Source organism: Solea solea, chromosome 3 (genome assembly GCF_958295425.1).
Source record: "Solea solea chromosome 3, fSolSol10.1, whole genome shotgun sequence".
Taxonomy (NCBI): Eukaryota; Metazoa; Chordata; class Actinopteri; order Pleuronectiformes; family Soleidae; genus Solea; species Solea solea.
In genome coordinates, this window is record NC_081136.1 from 15,042,424 (window position 1) to 15,059,014 (window position 16,591).

At 40.2% G+C, this 16,591-nt stretch overlaps 1 protein-coding gene across 20 annotated transcripts in view; it reads right to left on the reverse strand.

Annotated features, from left to right (window-relative positions):
- Positions 1–354: 354 nt before the first annotated feature.
- Positions 355–16,591, reverse strand: part of LOC131456295 (adhesion G protein-coupled receptor L3-like) — a 200,830-nt gene continuing 184,593 nt past the window's right edge. For 6 of the 20 annotated variants that reach the window (XM_058624517.1, XM_058624518.1, XM_058624514.1 and 3 more), the window contains 4 exons: positions 11,219–11,387; positions 10,924–11,049; positions 9,312–9,408; positions 355–2,884 (listed from right to left, as the gene is read on the reverse strand). In XM_058624517.1, coding sequence (XP_058480500.1) covers positions 1,938–2,884; positions 9,312–9,408; positions 10,924–11,049; positions 11,219–11,387 — 1,339 coding nt within the window. In that variant the 3' untranslated portion in view covers positions 355–1,937. Of the gene's footprint in view, positions 2,885–4,162; positions 4,215–5,433; positions 5,560–9,311; positions 9,409–10,923; positions 11,050–11,218; positions 11,388–16,591 lie in introns of all 20 variants that reach the window. The other 14 variants (XM_058624503.1, XM_058624506.1, XM_058624505.1 and 11 more) reach the window with 5 other exon arrangements.

Consider the following 16,591-nt stretch of genomic DNA (forward strand, 5'->3'; position numbering starts at 1 on the left):
GAGACAATGAACTGCGGCGTCGGGTGATAATTTTCTGTTTGTCACTGCAAGCAACACATTTTTCCACTACACTGTCATTTCATCTATAACTCGTGCCAACCCATTAATGTTATCATCACCTAGCTCAAGCGGAAGAATGTGCCGTTTATATTTTGAGAAACTGGTGATATTGTATCACTATCATGAAACAATAGCATACTGTACAGTGATTGAGACGTGACTGTAGGACAGAGCAGGCTTACCTTTCTCCTCATGATCCGTGAGAGCGGTGACCTTCATGGCTCCCCTGCATAGCTGATCAAACCCATGTTACACATACAGTATCTGGAAAGAATTGATTAGTTACACCAGCAGTGATATTGAAATATTTATTACAGCTTATGAAATCACTGCTTCTATTGTAAAGCAGAGCAGAGCATACAGAGCACATCCACTGCTGCTATAGGCCAAATTTATTTGGCACCGAAATGGACAAAAGGGCTAATGAGGGATCATAAAAAAAAGAAAAGAAAAAAAAAATTGATTGCTCCATCGTGGTCCTTCACTGTGATCCATACAAAAGCGTTCCAAGACCCGGACAAAACAGCAGAATTTCTCTCATAACTAAGTGATAACTCTTAATCAGTAATTTATTTGTTGGCAAGTTTCACTGTTACAACAAATATTAGTTATGTGGTCATTCAACTGGGAGACCAATACAAAAAGGAATAAATAATAAGCCATAATCATAGCCGATAATAAAAACCTATTTGTGCCACAAACATTACCACCTTTCTCCATTTTTTACTGCTTGAAATGTAACAAATAAATAAATATATTTTTCTCCTCAAGGAAGGAAAAGAAAAACACTTGCAGTTCTTCTCACTCAAAAAGCTCTTTCTTTAATAAGTAAAACAGCCATCTTTCTTTTTTGTACAAGTGCCTGGTGCTCATCAATGTTCAATTTGTTCTCTTTCGGAGAAGCACAAGCGTTACTGAATGCCAATAGAGATGCAGAATGAACAATGAACCATTCTGAGGGATACCTTTTTCGTATTATTTTGCTTCTATTTAGATGATAATGTCTGGAAAGTGATAAAAGAGGTAAACAAAACTAAAGAAAAAACAGACTGTTACCAGAAACCCAGAAAGGCCAGCACAACAGAACAAAATTGCTCCTAACCACTACATTTACAGAGACAAAGGGTTTGCTCAGAACAGAAAAGCATACTATTATGTGCAATGCTAGTTATCTGTACAATTACATAGAAATATCTCATAATTCTCATATTAGTTTTTTTCCTCCCTCTTTTGACAACTGTTATTACAGTAGAGTGAACAAAAAAAACAAAACAGCTATGCTTGAAAGCATACGATCAATAATTCCTTCATGGCAACGGTTCAAAAGTTGTTGTTTTTTTCTCTTTTTTCAATGAAGGGACACTTCAGCAAACAAAATGTGCTGCAACTCACCAAAGAGGAAAAACAAATCTTTCAAAAAGTCAATATAGATACATAAGTATAATAAAATAGTCCTTTTTTTAAATTTCCCATTTATCCTGGTGAAGTCTATAGTTTAGACTTGTATGTTTCAGGGCAGTTCCTCGTCACTGTCGTACTTTATCTCTGAGGCCTTAAAATCCTGTGTGAGCAATTGTCTCTTTTCACACGGAGACTAAACACATCAAACCACACAGGATTTGAGGGGGGAAAACACAACACCAACAGATTCCTGCAGTTTCTAACCAAATATAGTCATATTTGCCCCCAAATGTAGGAGTTACAATCCTGGTAGTGGTCAGTAACAGTGAGGGAACTGTTTTTCTGTTCCGCAGTCTACAGAACACTGAATAAAAAGAAAGGCTACCACTGCCGACGACTGATGGAACAAGAGTACACGGGGGAAGAGGAGGACTACGGTAATGGGGGGGGGCACTTTTAGGGGAAGGTGTTTGGGCCTATAGGCTGGTGACCAGGTGGGAGGGCTCCTGGGGGGCCTCTTCTGGAGATAGATCCTCTTTGTTTGGGGGCACGATGAAGCCATCGCTGCTGCCCCGCCCGAGCTGGTAGTAGGAGTGCAGCTGATGCAGATGGTTACGTGAGCCCAAGTTGGGCATGCTCTTGTAGTAGACGTCGTCTGAGCTGGCCTCGGGGCTCTTGGCATCCTTGGAGCTGTCAGCAGCTTCTGCGGACACGTCGGGCAGGCCGGGCAGCATGGGCATGCTGGTGTACAGGGAGTCTCTCTGGTGGTTGTGGGTGGGTGACGAGCCCTCGTCCTCGGTGTGCTCGTTCGTGAGCAAGGGGAAGAAACTTTCACTGTTCTCCTGCGGGATCCTCCTCCGAGAAGAGGAGGAAGTGGTAGCGGACGCAAAAGGGTGGTGGGGCAGTGACAGGGGAGGCGGCGCCGACTGGTGGAGGTGACTGTGAAGGTTGTCCACTGCCTGCAGGGAAGGGGGCGGTCTTTGAGGCAACAGCGGGGCGTTCGACTCCTCGCGGATTAACTCCAGGCCCAGGCCTTCGTCATGGTGGGGACCAAAGGTCGCGTGGTCATCCAGACTCAGCGCAACATTCATCCCCATCCCCATCCCCAATCCCAAACCCATCCCATAGCCACTGTCCTTGCCACCATTGCTAACATTATTGACCAGTTTATTCATGAGGTTCCGATTCTGCTCGGTTGAGCGCTCGTGGGAATTGTTGAGGTACGAGGGAATGTAATTGGAGGTGAGCTCTTTGAGGATCTTCTTCTCCAGGGTGGTCTCCTTGTGGTTATAGCCCCGGTCAATGATCTGGACACAGTCACTCATGTACTCGGCGCTGGCAATGCTGTAGCTGTTGCCATGGTTACCATTCAGTGGTAGAGTATCCATGACACTTGTATCCCGGGCATTGTTCAGGATTCCCTCTGGAATGACAAAGATGGGTTGGGTCAGGGGAAAGGGTGGGTGAATGAGAAGGGTGAAATCTGATGGGATGTAATTGTGACAGCTAAATGTCAGCCATTTCTACAAACAGAAATTACAGCCATCAAATACTGAGGTCCTGTTATTTTGAAGTATGTCCTGACCCTCGAGCCCTCTCAGCACTTTGTGTCATCCACAATTCTATAAAGTGCACTCTGTGGAATAAAGACCCTATTGTATTAGAATTAGACAAGATATACAGCACTGCATTTCCACTGAAAGCCTGTACATACACGGCAAAATGAGCATTGTACACACTTACCTTAGTTAAGAAAAAACACTTACTATGACTCATTTCACCTCTCATTAAATAAAGTGATCAATCTATGGCAGTGATGAAAACACGGATAAAGGGTGGGACACGCACACAGTGACACAAGCCAGAATACAGCACAGAAACACAAAAGCTTGATGCACTACGCAAGCAAAGACAGAAAAAAGCCATGCATTCCACACTTCACAGAGTAAACACCAAGCAGCACAGTGGCTACAAATTTGGAACCCAGCCATATTGTCCCATATGAGCATTTCAATATCCATGTAAACATGATTCTGAACTAACTGCTTCGAATGCAAACCAGAGTGGAAGGACAGAGACGTTCTCACGTACTGCAGATTTAATACTCGATCTATTTTAGTCCAGGCTATCAACATCAAAGCAGACTTTTGACAATAATTCAGACCACCTCGGACAAGGACGCCCAGCTTGTTAGAAAATGTCAAGCCTGCAGTCTGAACTCTTGAATATCTGACAAGACACATCTCTGAGACCTTCAAGAAGAATAAACATATATACTATACATATATGTGTGTGTTTGTGTATAATGTAGTGCACGGACAAAAGTCTTTGCTGTTCTGTATTCGCTGAAAGAAACGGAGATCAATTTATATTGACGTGAAACGCTGAGGTGAGTCTGAATGTTGACTGTAAGTGGATTAGCTTATTCAGAGTGTGATGTGAAATGAGCCGATGGATATTTGGCAGGTAAAAAAATGCAGAAAATGTCGGAGGTTTTTCGAGCTGAGTAACTAAACTACTCACTTGAAATCAGGATGTGCTTTGCGCTGAATTTGAATGATCTATTTAAAAAGGTGAGGGCCTTTGTCATTAAGGAGTGCCATTACTCCCATACGGAATCACATTTTCTTTTTTTCTTTTTTTCATATTATACCCCTTTGTCATCACTGAGTGAAAAGAAAGTAAAGCCAAAGTCAATTACATTTGATAAGCAATGTTTAGTTTGACTCCCATACTTGTCTCTCTGTAGGGCTCTTTTAGGGACAGCATGAGGGAAAGGAAAGAAGAAAAGAAAACACAATAAGCAAAACAGTGACAGGTAGAAAGAGTAATGTGCACATACAGTATGCAGGTGATGCATCAGGATTATGTTTTCGAGAATGCACTCATTTAAAACTTCATCATGCAAAGTTTTGTTTACCCACAGCGTGTGATGCATTAGCATTTGCCTCCTATCAGATAACATGTTCTGCATCAGTGGCAGTGTTAGAGAATTACAGCGCTCTGTCAAGAGCTCCACTGCAGTAAATAATCCACTGATCAAATTATCTTCTCATCTAAATGTTTATCTTACTTTTTCTCCGAGACTTTCTTAGACGTACAGACTCTTAAAATGATAGAAGTCCCATACTAGTTGGTGATTGTTGGAATAAAAAGCGGTATAATGCATTTCAACACTCATTCTAGAATAAATCAGAATCTATTATAGTAACATTGAACATTTATGTAAGTGTAAAAGCCAGAACATGACCCCAACCTCTGAAAAAACTGTTTAATTTAACAATTAAATGGGAAACAAAAGTTCCATTAAAGATGGATTTATGCTTACACAATATTTAAACACTGAGGATTATCATTTTTTTTATTTTATTAAATGTTGTAAATCGTGTTTATATCAGAGTCAATGTCGTTAACCACAGAACAACAGTGTCTGACAACCCAACAGCACATTAATAAGACAGAAATGCTGACAGGAAACACAAAGAGACATAAGACACAGCAACACACGCTTCACTGACATTATTAGAGCACATTTAAAAAATATGGCTGGGGATGTGTCTTGCTCCCCGTGGACGACCATTCTTCATTTTGGAGCTTGGTGTTTTTTTTTTTTTTTTTAAAGCTTTCGTTTCTCTATCAGCCAAACAGCAATGACTGATAGTGACCAAACTGCACATCCTGACCAGGAGCCAAGACACAGCCCCAATGAAAAAACCCCACAGGACAAACCTGCGGGTGTTTGTTCAGTGTTCACACACAACAGAGCAGTGTTTTTCTTTCATCAAAAACCCAAAAATGTCATTCCTTCTAATTTTCAAATGACAAATGTGCTTTCTTATCACGGATCGTGACAAGTGTGCGCCACGTTTCATGTGCACAGTTTCTCCAGGACATGGAAGAGACGGAGCGGGGAGAGAAAGAAAAAACACTGCCCTTGCCACAATGTTAAAGAATGAAAAGAAGCTCGCACACCTTGTGTGTTGTACATGCCCAGAGGGTTGTTATAGACTGCCGATTCCCCAAGCAATGCATTATAGGGATTGTTAGTGCCATGAGGACGTAGGAGTGCATTTGGTATAAGATGGTTAGCCATAGCCCCTGGAGCAGCCAGAAAGAGACAGGAGTGACAGGAGAGACAGGAGAGCAAGAGCGTAGAGAGAGGAAAAGGTAGTTGGGGAAATAAATTGAGATATAGACAGAAATAGAGAGAGAGAGAGAGAGAAAGAGAGGACATTCATATCAGTTTGGCAGATGCAGCTGAGCAATGACAGCCATTAACACCCAGATGATCACATGATCATTAATGTGCGGGGTTCTTTGCTACATGTAAGTGGCAGAGCTGAGCTGACGTGGCTAATGGAGAGCGTATTAATTGTAGTGCTAATGCCAGCGATTAGTTTGAGGCCTGATTTTGAACTCTTCATTCAGGCAGCATACTGGTGGTAGCAGACATTAAGTACAAATAAAAAAAGCAAAAGACTCAAACAGGACAGAAAACAACAACTTCTCAGGACATAGTGTGGTCTTTAAGGATGGATTTAAAAAAAACACACAGTGATCCATGTTATTATACATCCACTGAAATGTCTCTGTCACACTAGAATATAATTTGCCAAATTCTGGTCCCGATCTGGATGATTTTATGCTGATTATGTGATCCTGTAGTGTGAGGAGTTAACAGACTTTGATTTTAACGACACATCAGAGTCATCCCGATTTTAAAATCGTAAGTATTAAACCTGTTTGACTAAACGGCGACTGGGGCGTGAGCAGAACCCCGCAATAAGCAGCGACAGCGAGTCGACCGGGAAGCGGATGTTTCGCTCTTCTCTTTAGAACCCTAACTTGTACAAGCAAAGTCGATTCCGCCATGATTTAATCCACAGTTTCTCACACACACAACAGCTATTAACTGACAACGCAGACAGTCCGCCTCCATGTCTGTTTATATTCTGAAGTCACGTTAAACCCCCACGCGAGATTCTGTGAGATCCCTGGAATCTCCTCCCTGCGCTTTCTCAGGATTAAAAGATTGGAAAACGGTGACAAAGATTGTTGTTTCTGTGGTCTCCCACGTTTTGAAACTCAAGTCACATTTGCAAATCCTCTAGTGTGGGCCAGGCTTAACTCACCTAACACTATTATAATTATTACAGCCGTGGGAAATCAGCTAACATTGAGACATGACTTTGAGTTGTAATACGCTGCTTTACGCTTGGAACTATTTTAAATGAATTAGTAAAATAGCTCTGGCTGATTAACTCCATCAACCACTTGGAAAATGGTCGCTGAAGTGGCATAGGAACCAAATGAAAGCGGTGGAGGGAGCTTTATTATTATTGTGGTTTGTGATATTGTCAATCTGATGAGCTGAAGCTGTTAATTATGTTTTTTTTATCTCATCTCAGTAACGTATGGATGAAGTGATAGTGTGCGTCTTTTAGTCGAGATGGTCATTACTTTGCTCGGGGTCCCGCCTCCTTCACACAGACAGAACACAGGCACATTCTCTATGTATCCACTACTTGTTATGCTTAATGTACTTGTTGCCAGGATCTGGCCTGAGTGACTCATTAGTTTCCTGAGCGCATACACACACACACCAAAGAAACCTTCACAGCCTGAGCCCTGTGATTAGCTGCCAATTTGGAGGCTGCAATCCTAAACATGAATGCTACACATTCCCTAATATTTATTTATTTTTCCTCACTGGTGGTCATAACAATTTATTTTCAAGAGTTTGAATAAATTATGTTTGTCAAGCATGCTGGAAATGTTACTGACTTGCGTTAAATTACTGTTTATAAGATATTTTTCCCACCAGTGAACATGGTATGATGCTTTTTTTCTTTCTTAATTAAGCCCATTCCTGGATTAATGTGGGTGAATGTGCTTCCACTGTGCATGATAACAGAGCTGGTAAACATCTTTAATCTGAAGCAATTAGCAATTACATCCACTGGCTGAGTGTACTGTTTTTATTTTTAATGCTCTGAATCGATCATAGCACCATTTTTATTTTACCTTGTGATGACCCCATATTTTCAAAGTTGATCTTATCATTTTGTTTTTTTTGAAAACTTTAATTGCAGGAACATTTTCTACCGTGAAAGAGTACGCTTCACTGAAGACTTAATATAATAATTACAGTACTGTTGATTTAGGCTCATCTTTCAAAATTATTCTAATTCTAGTTTAGTATTAATTAAGCATTTTATGCTTATGCTTGGAAAACAGTGTTTAATTTGTTAAAAAAAAAATGTGTGTCTGCTGTTGCTGCTTGCCCTAATTACAGCGTATTCCATAAACATCAGCTTCTTTTGAATTCTCCCACTGACAGACACCACACACACACACACACACACACACACACACATTGCGTTTGTGTTTGATAAATTGGACGATTTCCAAAAACACACTGATTGTGTAGCAATAATCCTGAATGCCGGGATAAATTGAACATGCGACGCTATCAAGATGATTGCATGACACGGTTCTCGGGATGAACGCGACGAGAGTGTCTGCTGCTCCCTCTCTCCCTCGCTCCCTCCCTCCCTCCCATGTAAAGAGGGGAGAGAAGAGCTGGGGTGTGGAAAAATGAAAAGGACAAATCAGACAGAAATATGTGCAATTTTGTTTGCATCTGTTCCTTATGGTGCTTAAGATGGTGGAGCAGACATCGTCCAACACTACTGAGGTTTGAAAAGTTTTGTTTCTGTCTGGGAGGAAGTCAGGAGTATTTAATCACATAATAGGTTTGTTTTTATGGAACTTGTATGTGGGTTTTTCTCCCTTTGCAGATTAACCACACCACCCAACACTCTGTTTCAGCTTCTCTATAACGGATAAAAGCAGTATCTGTTCATGATGCTCAGCTGAGTGCCTGATCACTGAGCTCTAGACACTTTCTCCATGTCTTCAACGGGAATCCGTCATTTTAACGTTGCATTAGTGTCTGTATATGGAGGCACCGCGAGTGAATTTAGACTCTGATATATCAGATATATAATAACTGCATGTCCATTTGAACTATTTAAAATGTTTTTTTTAAACAGAAATTGAACAATGATACAGGACTATTTTTAAAGTAATTTTGTTGTTTTGTTTTTGTTCACCTTTATTAGGAGCCAATTTGTTGACTTTACTCATGAGTCCTTTAATTTGTGAACGTGTTACAACTAACAAATAAAGCAATTTTAATTTACTTTAACTAAAAGTAAATATTTTGTGATAATTGGATTGAATTACCCCCCCCCCCATATCTTTATATTTGTTAATGTCTAAGACCTCTCACGACCCATGTGCAGTATCTTTGTGGCCGTTAACTGTTGTTAAATTGTAACACGCACCAAAAGGAGAATTGTGACTGAATACATGATGTTAAGCATCAACATTCATGTAACCATAGTTTCTTTTGCATTTACTTGAAAAAAAAAAAAAAAACCCATGGTGAAGAAATTTTGTGGATCAGCGTGACACTAAAGGATTTGACTCTTTAAGTTTCTGCCTTGTATTCACAGTCATGTTCTCATTCATCTGAGCAAACAATGTTGATAAAGAGTCAGAACTATCTGAGTTACCAAGAGCAGTTCTGAATCTTTTCTCATGTTGAAAATATGAATTGAAATTTTTAACTATTCTGAGTGTCTGAATGAAGCTATTGTGAGTTACCTTGACTTGAAATGTTAGGTTAAGGTTTGTGGATGAAAGCCCCCGTGTCATTTAAATCAGGTAAACAGATAAGAAAAAAATAAAAATAAAAGTGTCCCTGACATTAGTCACGTTCTCTGCTGAGGGCTGGGGACTTTCAGAGGCATTCAGGAAAAATATTTTGGTGAAGGACCAAATACCTCTGTTAAGTGATGCAGAGCTGTTGATGTCTCCAGTCATAAAGGAAGACTCGGACTGTTTTCTGACTGTGTCATTCCACATTCGACGGATGCGGCTCTGTGGAGAAACAACAACATGTCAAAACACAAAACCAAGATTCCCACAATGACACAGCTCCACGCAAGAAAATATGATCCGTGTATGTACTTTGCGCCAAAATATAATCTAAACGTTGGTATTGATTCCAATATTCAGACCAAAGCAGATCAGTGGTGGTGAGAAGTGATCTCCAATTAAAGACAGGCATTAGTGCTGAGAGAAGTGAGGTTGATAATAAAGTCATCAGTCAAGCTCTCTGAATCAGAGTGTCGGCTCAATCCAAGAGGTTTCACTCTGGTTAATTATGATGGAGTTTCATGGGCTGCTGCTCCAGCTACAGGGCTGGATATGCAACCACGGAGACGAATACTTTCTGTGCCGTGCTGGAGTTAGAGCAACTGGCATAGAACTTCACCTAATGTCTTCCTTAAGTTCTCCATGTATTTATAAAAGGTCAATCATCACGTCATCCAGCATGTGAGGTGGAAAAACTCCCACTCAGATTAGCGTGTCAGCTCCGGATGCCACGCAGCTCATAAGTGCAACACATAATGACACGGCATTGTTCATTTACATATCACACGTCATGTTGTCCTCAGCGCTGGAGACGCAGATGGCTTAAAATGACGCTGTTTTTATTTTATTTTATTATACTTTTAGCCAGAGGGTTAGCATGTTCTATGCAGATTACACGTTCATTCACATGCCCCGGAGACAGCAATAAACAACCACATGTTTGTGAGTGTTTCCATTCTTGTCGCACTCGTACACAGCGACTGAACATGAGGTTAGAGCCATCTTGTCAAACCACTGTGTATAATTAAAGACTCAGCTCTGTATGCGGAATCGTGCTTGTATCGTGGGTTGCCACTGCGCGCTTGACTCTACGGACTATTTATAACCCAAAACTGGGAGAAAATCACACTCTTTACAATGAGAATTTGATGTTCAATTAAAGTATATCATAGCTATTCATACACCTCGTGTAAATGTGGGAGGAATCAATTAACAATTTGCTTTACAGGGAGACTTACTCACGCAGAGAATTCACAAAATCTTGGCAGAGATTTTTCTATCTGCTGTCGTGACCATGAGCACATTCCTTGCAAAGCTGGAGTCAGTGCTTAAGTCAGTGAGTCAGTGTTTGTAGACTAGACCTGCTGCAGTAAAATAAGCAGCAGCAACTTTATGCACTTAGAAAAAGGGCTTCGTTCCCTTGTTATCATTTGCTGCAAATCTGCCATGCATACATACAAGTCACATTTGAAACCTTTGCTCTCTGTTGTTTTGTAAAGAGGTGCACATCTGTGTAATATTTAGTCAGTATCAGGCGCTGTCTTGCCTCTCGCCGATGTATACAGAGTGACCTGCTGGAAAACATGTGCATAATGTATTCTAAGATAAGATTCACTTGCAACACAACATAAATAAATCTGTCCTGCATTTAAAAAAAAGAGACAGAAAATCAAAGTAGATAGTGAAGAGGGAAAAAAAAAAAAATAAAATAGAGGGACATGAAAAATGTTCTGCTACCTGTGACCCTGTAGAGTAACGTCCCGGAGCACGAGACGCTGTGCCTTTCACTGAGCCAATGGAGTTGTCCACACTCTTCACACTGCAGCAGTGAGTCCGCAGGCATTTTCCATACTCCTTACGCACCTTTGTGAGGGGAAAAAAAAAAAGAAGCAAATATGGAACATAGACAAACTAACAGTTAGAACGGTCTCAGGGCAACTTCATACCCTTTCACATTTTCCAGCATGTCTGCTGAAGTGTGCAGTCACAACGTACGGTGTGGTTTACGTGTGCTTACGTCATGCCGCCGTACCTTTTTCTGCAGGACACAGTGGAAGATGAAAATGAACATCCCTTGCAGGGAGTTGAAGATGGTGAACAGGTACGCCATGACCACCGTGCTCTCGTTGACATACATCAGGCCAAAGGCCCAGGTCAGGCCCAGCAGACACAACAAGGCAATGGCCCCAATCACCCACGATCTGGAAAACAAACATACGACTTATAATTCAGCTGACGGACGCGTTTCACGGTCCTGGGTTTAGATGCATGGGGGACAGTGCAAGACAGCGAAGGACAATACATTTTTAGATTTTAATAAATGGACATAATGTGGAAGAGTCAGAGGAGTGTGAGGTATGATTGTATTGCATTAATATCCAAAGGAAATTGGTTAAAAGCAGGATAAAGCCTGATTTATACTCCAAATTGGGACACATTTAAATGTGTCAAGCAACAGAAATGGACAAAAAATGTTGCTTGACACTTTCCTGTCCAATTGTCTTCTATTGTAGTCATGCAAAGTGATTGGTTGGAACAGTTTCAACCCCTATTGACCACCTGCACTTGCTCTCCTCTCAGTAATAGCTGTAGATACTGTCTATGGATACAAACAAACAAGCAGACAGGAAGATAAACTGATCAAAAAGAGCTGGAACTGAAGGATAGTGTGTGGTTGGCTTCCAGTTGAACTTATAATTAAACATTTGTCCAGTTTTTGACCAAGTATAAACCAGGCTTTGAAATTATTCACAATTTAAAAAAATAAATACATAAATAAGAAGGCTGGCATATATTGTCCGGGAGAAAAGTCACAAAACAAATGAAGGGAAAAAGATAAATAGGTTAGACATGAATTTATTCTTTCTTTCTTTAGTCTTTGTTTTCTATTCCCATCCTTGTCTTAAGTACCTGCTATTTAAAACTCAATAGATGATCAAAAAACTGCAGATGTATGTGTAATAATGGACAATGTCTATAATAAATGGGAGGGCAACAGATGAGCTTATCCTCTATGAGTGAGATGTGAGATGTGAGAGCTGTATCTACATTCTAGTGCTAATATTTCGATAAAGTACACTGTGAAGATACAGGTGCCATTTAAAACTAATCTTGCTTGTCACATCTGTAGGCTATGAATATATTAGACAGGAGTGCTGTGTGCACACTAATGCAGCCTTCAACATGACTGACTACTCCACAATAAATCATGTTAATGATTCACACCGGCAGCAAGATGGATTTGGGTCCTGATTCGTTCGTAAGGGGAAGTAAATGAAAGATGGCATTGTGTGACAAGGGGCCCTTCCAATTTTGTCTTACTTGATCTCAGGTTCATAATCCTGATAGCTGAGCGACGTGACAGGAAAAAAACAATAACAATAAGCAACACAGAAACAGATCAAATTGCATTAAAATGGGATGGAGGGGTGCAATCCAAGAAAACAACGTACACATTTAGACACAAGACACACACAGAGAGAGGACGGCTCTTTTTGGCAGTGGAGATTAAAGCTACATTCATCCAAACATCACGCCTTCTGTTCTGGGAAAGGATGTGTTGGTAATTTACAGGTGCAAACCATAATTATCTCAGACCACAGAAGTATCAAGCGCCCTCATAAATGATGGCAGACCTTCGCATTTAAGCAGTTATAAATGGGGCAGGTGTGCGGGAAAATAAATGATTTATGAATTCAGCACGGCAACCATTAAACATAACTTTCCCAGGGCCGTCTTAATGACCTGGTGGGAGAGGTACTTCATCAAGGCGATTGCCCCCGGAATGGACACAGATTCACAAGCAGTGGGCACGGAGAGAACAAAATACTGTCCTCTAACTAGTGGCAGATTTGTTTGAAGGAGGGCGGATGATAGAGACACAAGAGGTCATAGGAAATGCATCCATGGGGACAGGATATGAAGAGGCTGCAGCTTGTAGCGCACGCGGCTTATCTTGCTCGGGAGTTATCAGATAAAAAAATTTGTGGATGAATTTAAGGAGCTGCATGGAAGGAGCCTTAGGGGCAAAACTTCTGAGACAGCAGAACGAGTCAGTGAAAAGAATAACAGCTCACTCCCGAATGAAGAGGGTGCATTTCAGTCGAGTTTCACCGTGTCAGGACCACAGCACATCTATGCGCCGATGTTACAAGATCACTTACAGACATGGGCTCAACATAGTTCATGAATAATTCGAATTAAATGTGTGTTTCAAACTATTTTTTAGAATGTCAAAATGATCCAAGCAATTGAAGCACTTGGGCTTGTCACTAAGCCATAGATCTATCTGAATGGCTGCATAACATATATATATATATCTATATATATATATATATATATATATATATATAGATATAGATATATATATATATATACTATCCATCCCTGAGGGCTGCTGCTGAGCACTTCTCGGTATCAGAAAAGTGAGAAAAGCTTTATTGTGCTAATCATCGAGCAAAAATGGAGGGGGAAAAAAAAGGAGCAATTTTAGTCAGAGAACTACTTCAGTCAATGGCATCAAATAACCTCCGATTTCTTTCAAAATAGCTTAATTTTGCCGGGGTGCCATTCACTGAAATGCCACATCATTGATGGATGAGATTCAAATTGGTCAATTCAACCGCTTTTAAATGTGCATGAAGCTGTTTCTGAGGGGGAAAAGGAAGCGTCGTGATCAACCCCGACGGGTGTTAATTGTTTAAACCAAAGGTATGATTTCAATGTTAATCACCTCAAAATGTTTGAGACATCAATGGTGCAAATGTTTTAATGTTTAATTTTATTTTTTTTTATCTCTAACATATAATACAATTAGTATATGAAGTATATATATATATATATATATGTCTGTCCTCTTCATATATATATATATGAAGAGGACAGAATTCCCACCCTTCTCCAAATACCGTTCAGTGCACTCTGCTCTAAATGTGTCGCATTCAGAATCCCGTTTGGTATTTAAAGTCGCATAAGAGCAAAAGTCATGTTGTGCACCGTGAATCATATAGGACAGCGGCAGCCGCGTGTCTCTATTATGGCAGAGGAGGGAAAGAACACATCAAACACAATATTCAGTCTACTCTACACCCTCGACTTAGAAATGTTGCATCTTACCAGTGCCATTCTACAATAACACATCCATCATAATAACGGTAGCTAAAAAAAAAAAAGAAGTGAAGATGAAACACAGAGAGATGTTACAGATAAATACGGCATAAGATAATAAAAAAAAGGCAGGATGCTAATCAAAGCAACGGGAAGAAAGAAAGAGAAAACACAGTGAAAGAGATGAAACGCTCATATTACAACAAAGCAGCGTGATGACATTCACACAGAAAACATGACATTAAATTGTAAAGATGAACCAAAGAGCAGAGAGATGAGGGGGGGAGAAAAAAAGCAGATACAACTCATTACGCAGAGATAAATTGACTTAATTAAGCCATGATATCATGATCATCAAACTAGTTCACCTTGATAACTCGAAGAAACGCTCATTACAAAACAAGACAATAATGAGTCTGAAAATAAAGAATTGCTACATTTAACAAGGATTCCATGCGTTCTTATTTATTATTGAGTCAAAAACATTAAAACGACAACTTTCTTATTTCTTCCACTGCTTGTATTTCTGTGGCGATACGTTGGGTTAATGAGGATCTTTTGGCTGACAAACTCTGAGCGATTTCGAGAGCGGTCGTGTTGAGTAATGATTCCCGACTTAAAAAAAACTGCGTCAGATGAATGAGCGCTGACAAAAGCAATGTGGCTTCCCACCATTTTCCAATGGTAATGTGAAACATGGCAGATTGTTTTGAAGCCAGTAAGCAGTGGGGTCAAAAGGCTGGTGGTTTGGTAGATTATAGGAGGCCAGAGTTATAAATCATGTGACACTCTTGAGAACTCTGCAGTCGATATTTCTCTGCGGAGCAAATGTATCTCACATGGGTCACATACGAGAACGGACTTGGAAGGAGTCGACCACACTCAACAAAGGGGAAAGTCGTCCGGAAGTTAATTAAATTGTTTTCCATAATTTATGGTACTTTTTCTGCCAGAACAAAACAGTCTTCAAATGTGTCCTACAACAATAAATTAGTTCAGTCATCTCATTCATGCACCTGCTGTTCTGGTCCAGTCATGGTCTGGAGTTTTCTCAGAGCTTTCGGCCAAAAAGTGAATTTCCACAATGAGCAGTCTCACCAAGGGCGTCTGTGTGGGCTGCAGGTGGTCTGCCTTCAGTCATGGCAAGTGTATAATCGATAGTGCACATTTATATACAGATACATTATACACACTATGGTCCAGGATGTATCTGTGAGCTTTTTTTCTTTCATAGGAAATAAAAGAACGTGGGGAAATCTGTGTTTTACAAGTGATCAATCAACCAAACCTGGATGTAGGTTATTTACTAGTTGGGTTTTTAGACTCAAGACTTCAGGTGGTTGTGTCAACACCTCCTGCAGCAGCAGCAGCAGCAGCAGCAGCAGCAGCAGCAGTGGCCATAACCAGGTTTCAGTAATTTCATTTTTGCAAAGTGCATCGTATTGATTCGCATTTTCTTTGTTACAAAGCAAAATCAAATGGGACCAAAAACACACACACACACAGCCTGTTATTAAACAGAGGCTGATGAAAAGCTCGGACAAAAGAATGGAAATAAATGTCTTTCACCGCGCAGCCACTGCAGGATGTGTCACATTTGGATTATCATATTATTAACAGTGCAGGGGGGAGACGATATTATAGGTCAGACAACGTGTGCCAAATGGAAAAAAAAAGAAAAAGAACATAAACAAATGGCAACACAATCAACAATGACACCAGCTATGCTTTCAACCCCCTATTATTAACTTTGTGTGAAGCCCTTATTTGTTGGTAGTTGACTGGTTTTACCAGTGAAATAATAATAGGGCTATTATATTTATAGTTTTGGTTGTTACACATACAGTACCATTAAATTAATAACAACAATCAATGTTAACAAGAACATTATTTCCAAAACAAAGCTGACATTTTTAAAGAGTATTACATTTTGCTGCCAATTCTTAAAGGTAAATGTGTATATCATTACCTTTAATTCAATATGCAAATATTTGTATTGTGGAACAATACAAAAATAGTTGTTGCTAATTGCTCATGTTGCCACATTACTGGTACAACACACAATGCTATTCTATACAACCTTCTGACAGGTTTAAGGTCATGTTGTTCTTCAACTTTTTATTTTATTTTCAATTGGGTCAATTTATTAGAAAGCCATTTGTATCCCGTTGATTCTGTTAGCTGCTCTAGAGTTACACCTGGGTCTATATGTTTTCCAGTTTTTAACAACCACTGAAATCACTTTACACTACAGGTAACATTCAAACAGCGCAAGGACACTTTGCCGTGTGGACTGCGG